General features: G+C 47.6%; 1 protein-coding gene across 1 annotated transcript in view; it reads left to right on the top strand.

Moving 5' to 3' along the window:
- The first annotated feature begins 3,076 nt into the window (after positions 1 to 3,076).
- LOC103616674 (alpha-2-macroglobulin-like protein 1) overlaps positions 3,077 to 5,334 on the top strand; it is a 22,654-nt gene continuing 20,396 nt past the window's right edge. Inside the window, exons 1-3 of the mRNA XM_017735840.1 lie at positions 3,077 to 3,135; positions 3,537 to 3,903; positions 4,885 to 5,047. Of these exons, the coding sequence (XP_017591329.1) occupies positions 3,077 to 3,135; positions 3,537 to 3,903; positions 4,885 to 5,047 (589 nt within the window). The remainder of the gene's footprint in view (positions 3,136 to 3,536; positions 3,904 to 4,884; positions 5,048 to 5,334) is intronic.

Genomic DNA, 5,334 nt, shown 5'->3' on the forward strand with positions numbered 1-5,334 from the left:
GTTTTGGTGCAATGGACAAATCTGCTGTCAAGGCAGCAGAAAGAGGGTGCAGCAGTCTACTTTGCCATTGTGGAGAGATTCTTTAAAGGGATTCCATTATGTTATGGATGCTAGTCAGGTTGCAGAATCACTAGGGCCTGACAGATTTTTAATGAACCTTACATGGACTATGAGATATTGCTAATGTAGAGGTTTACTTCACTATCAGAACACAAGGATAACAAATCTCACTGTGTTTGAAAATGCTACACAGCAGCTACAGAGTGGGTGTAGGTCTGTGTAAAAGGCAAGTTGGAAGTGTCAGTGATTAGGAGCATGAAGTTTGTGATTGGAAAGGAAAGAAGGCAACAACAGACGAGGCCCAAGGCCTGTATGAAGTTCATGATGAGTGTCTAGAGGAGAATGAAGAGTGATTCAGTTGCTTTGATGAATTACTCTGCACTACAGGCTCTCTAACAGATGTGATTCTTCAAAGAAAGTGAGGACTTCCTCCTCTCTGTTCCTGTCAAAGTGCTCTGCAGACATCGGTACTTCTCTGGTACTGTTCTCATGAAGTTCTTTGAGACTACTGCCTTTTTATTTTCTTCAAAGATATTAAAACACAGGAGTGATTTCCACGGTCCTTGTCCTCATTCTGAATCACAGACAATGTCATCCATTCATCATATGTGTGACCTTTACTAAGACTTCTCTGCTTCCTTTTCAGTTTTTGGTTCAGGTTTTAACTGTGGAGAAGAGGTATCTATATGGTTTTGCATTGCCAGCGTGCACTATGTCCTTTGCTCCAGCTGAAGTGTGTTTTCAGGAGGAGCAAATCCCTTACTCCCCACGGGTCTCTTGGCTCAACACTGTCACAAAGGCCTTCTTGGAGTCTATTTAGACAAAGAAAATGAAGAGCTAGAAATGCTGCACAACCTTGCTTTGCTTTCTCTGTTGCAGAGATTTTGTCTGGGTTTGTGACACCTGTGCAGCTGTCAGTCACTTCCTTCGATGCAGATCCTTCAAATGTATGTTCATGTGACCAAAAGCCAGGTTTGCCAAAGCTAAACAAGGAATAGGGAGCACACCTGGGCAAACACGGTAGGAGGGCATGGTGGGACAGGGTCAGGGAGATCTCCCCGGTGCTGGCCCAGTAGGTGCAGCTCCTGCCAGAAATCTGCCAGCATCTGGACCTCTCTGGCTGTGATTTCTGATAGATCTGGCTCACGCTTTTTGCAGGGAAATCTGGTTTTATACAAAAAAATTGTAAGTTGGCCTGGCAGAGTCTTTTCAGTGGTGCTGAGCAATAAGACACGAGGCAATGGGCAGAAACTGATGCACAGGAAGTTCCACCTGAATATGAGGAATAACTTCTTCACTGTGCGGGTGACCGAGCACTGGAACAGGCTGCCCAGAGAAGTTGTGGATTCTCCCTCACTGGAGGTATTTGAGAACTGTCTGGACACAATCCTGTGCCATGTGCTCTGGGATGAATCAGCTTCAGCAGGGAGGTTGGACCAGATGATCCACTGTTGTCCCTTCCAGTCTGACCCATTCTGTGGTTCTGTGAGCGTCATTCTCAGTAACCTGACCTCTTTCTTTGAGAAGGACGCAAAGAGACAAGAACGGGGAGAATGTGTTCATCGAAATAAAAAGTGTCTAGTTTCCCTTGCCTGGGAGCCTAACAGTGATTTAGACCAACTCAGAACTGATTTCTATCAGCCTCCAGACAGTTATCTCAATTAGCTGAGCAGTGAGATGTTCGCTTGAGACAAAGGCAGTCCTAGCTAGCACTAACATCCTGTACATAATGTGCAGCCCCCATGATGCATGTCAGTCTTCCCAACTCCATCTGGGAACAGACTATGGAGAGCCCTGGGAACAGGGATCCTGAATTACCTGAACATTTCTGTGCATCCTGCTGTTTTTGCCAGATTAAGAGATCCCGGCTGCCTGCTTGAGTAACACCATGTTGGGACCCAGGTATGGAAAGCTTAGGCTGCATTGGCACTATTAAACAGCACTGGGAAATATTTCCAGGCACAGAACTGTAGCTGTCTGTATTATTAGGACAGTCCCTCGTACCTTTCAGCCCAGGCTAACTAATGCTGTCTCATGCAAGACTCAGACGTAGTGCGTGGACTGCTCACAGCAGGCAGTTTATGTGGTGACTGTGCTTTTCTGAAGGCCAAACTGGTTAAACAGGACAATTGTCTACCCACTGTACAGGCTGCCATCAGTGCTTAGAAAATGTCCCACATATTTAATTTGCAAGTTTTAACCCAACCCTCAGGTTCAAAAGCAGAACCAAAAGGCCGTATCCCTGTATGCCAGACCTTTTACACCCAGACGTGAATAATGAAGAACTGGAAGCAACTCCTGAGGCCTCCTCCTTGCAGATGGTGCTGTGGCTAATGGGTGTTGTGGGGCACTGGTGGAGACCTCTGTGGGCCAGTATTTGTTTCCATTTTTCTCACTGTATGCAGGGAAGCACAAGGCAAAGTCATCAGCTCATTAGTGGTTGGTGGCTGTGTTGCTACAGCACTTCCTTACACACTCGGAAGGATTCGCTCCATTCTCAAGCCAAGCAGCCTAAGGAGATCCACATCCCCCTAATCTGATCCAGAGCTCCTGAGCTCTGTCCCGAATGAGGACACTGCTCTGTGCAGGGGGCAGCTCTTGCTGCAGGCTGCACAGCAGCAATCCATCTCCAGCTGAAACAAAGGGATGCAAGTGACAAGTGATCAGGACCTGGCCTGGGTCACTGATCAGCAAAGTTCTCACTGTTTTTTTTGCCATGAGAAGTCCATTTGGTCAGGTGTCTCCATGGCAGCCTTGCAGGAGGGGATGTCCTGAACTGGTGGATGGCAGCCAAAGTGGCTGCTATTGGCTAAGGGGCACTTGGCATAGTATATTTATCCTTACAGCTGCCTGTGTGGAATCTCAGGAGAGAGGGAGAGGTGGGGACAGGCTGGTTCCTCCCCACATCCCACCTCTTCATTTAGGCTGTTCTAGAAAGAAATTACTCCCCCATAAACAGCCTCAGATGTTTCAGAGGAAGAGAGCCATTTGAAACTGGGCAGCAAGAATCCCCAGGATGAGGATAGCCATCCTCCTGAGCCTTCTGTTCCATGCTGCAGCTGCTTCTCACCAACTGTGAGTGATGCTGAACTCCTGTTTCAGTCTCTTTCATGAAGGCATCAGACTAGCTAGATGGACCACATCCCATGCCATCAGCTCTCATGCTTCCTGCTCTATCAGGTCACCCCAAGGAGTAGCTGAGTCATATACTTTGCCTCCCGTGCCTTAGTTTGACTCCTGCAGGTCAATACAAGTCAGCTTTTTGGGGGACTGCCAGGTCAGAGAAGAGACTTTTTAGGCCCAGAGGTGTTTGCTCAGCACTTGCTATGCCAAATCAGATCACTGGTGTCTAGACTGCCAGGTTATGAAACCACTTCTTCTGAAGGCTGCATGGGATGTTTTTGGAGAGTTCAGGAGATTACTGGAGTAAGGGGTTTGAAAAAGATTATAGGGCTATATTTAACCTAATCAAGTAGAAACTGCTTCTCAGGTTTCAGCGAAGCAACCACTTTTCTGGGCTCACTGTTGCCTTTGAATGTTGGTGGAAGCCATGGCACATTGCTGAGGGATTCTGCAGTAGTGGGCCATGGCAGGGAAGCTTTCTTGTACCTCTTGAGACCTCAAACTGATACCACCTTTGCTGTCATCCCGTGCCACAGACATTACCTGGTGGTGATCCCTGCAGCTCTCCGGTACCCATCCACCCAGGTTGCCTGCCTCCATATCACCTGCCATGACGTAAAGATTCAAGTGAATCTGGCCTTGCAGCGCTCTGCAGGATGGGAGCTCTTAATGCAAGAAACCATCCAGAAGAAGAAGACTTTCCTGTGCACTAAGTTCTGGGTGAGCCACCCCAGGCTAATGCCATCGCTGATTTTCCCTTCAGGAAAACGCTTGTGTTCCTCCCTAGCCAGGGCTGACATGGATAGTGTCTACTTTGTCTTGGTGTGAGCCTTTCAGGAAGGGGAATGGGTGGTGCCTAGGGATGCATAGCCCAGCACAGTATCTGTTGGTTAGCACTGAATTTCCTTTCTGAATCTAATTTTTAAATGGAATTTACATTCGTTAAAATCTACCAGAGTTCTGGATACCACCTGTGTCCTTCTCCTCCATTATAGACCAGATGAAACAGATTTAGCTCTTCCTGAAGGACTTTTGCAGGTTCACAGCTAAAGCTTGGGGAAATGGTGTCTTGCAGGACATACTGCAGTTTCTGTAGTACCTGAAGTCAGGCAGCAACTCAGCTCTTGGGAGCTACTGAAGACTACTTGGATGGAAATGGATGTGCTTGTTGTTCATAAACAGCATCTTAGAGGTTATTTATTGCTGGTGAGAACTTAGCAAAGATCTGGGATAAGGCAGACATGTCTAAGCAGTATCCCATCTGTTATACTGTATATTCTGTGCTGAGGCTGCTGGGGTCTCTGGCTTCCAGAGTCTTTCTGGTTGCGTTTTCTACTTTGGATTTCTTGCTTCTAAGTGCTGGGTTGTTGTGAAGGCCTAGCATTTGAGGCTGTCTCCTGCTCAGTCTCTCTCTTTTGATTCTCTCTACCATCTCCCACCTTCCTGTCATCTGCCCATTTTCCTGAACAAGTCTGAAGACTCAATAGTGTCAGGCGCTTGCTTGTCACCAGTGGGAAAAAGGACAGATTCCATGACATGCAGGGCCTCCTGCTGTTCATGTAGGACTGTGTGAGATCTGGGTATGATCTGGTTTCAGAGATTGTTGGGAGCATTCTGGCACAGCAGGAAGGAACTAGTTAACTCTTCCACTTTACTCTCAGAAGATTACCAGAGGCCTGTGTGCTCTCTCTGTCTGTACAGGTTGCCCCTCCAGCTGATGGCACAGAGGAGATTGCCACTGTCAAACTGACCATCACAGGAGATGGGGTCAATGTCGAGGACCAGAAAAAGGTCCTGATCTGCAAGGCCAGGAATGGCACCATCATCCAAACAGACAAGCCCATCTATGAACCAGGGCAGACAGGTGAGATGCAAATGGGAGCCACTGTGGGTCCCAGGCTTTCTGCACTGTATGGAAAGACTGTGATACCCTGAAATGCATGAACAATCCTAGTGGAAGGCTTTGAGACCATGTCTCTTGCTGAGTGGTGTTTTCAGTGTGTGTAATGTCTGGCTTGTGATGGCTGTGGAGTTGCAGGAGGCAGTAGGCAATGATAACCATGTCCACGGTACCTTACATGTGGGATTGTTCGTGTCAGATGTTACCACAAGAGTGTCTAGGATGGAGACAGGAGCTGGGGAAACAGACGA

The sequence above is a fragment of the Corvus brachyrhynchos genome, unplaced genomic scaffold (genome assembly GCF_000691975.1).
Source record: "Corvus brachyrhynchos isolate BGI_N302 unplaced genomic scaffold, ASM69197v1 scaffold44, whole genome shotgun sequence".
In the NCBI taxonomy this organism is placed as follows: Eukaryota; Metazoa; Chordata; class Aves; order Passeriformes; family Corvidae; genus Corvus; species Corvus brachyrhynchos.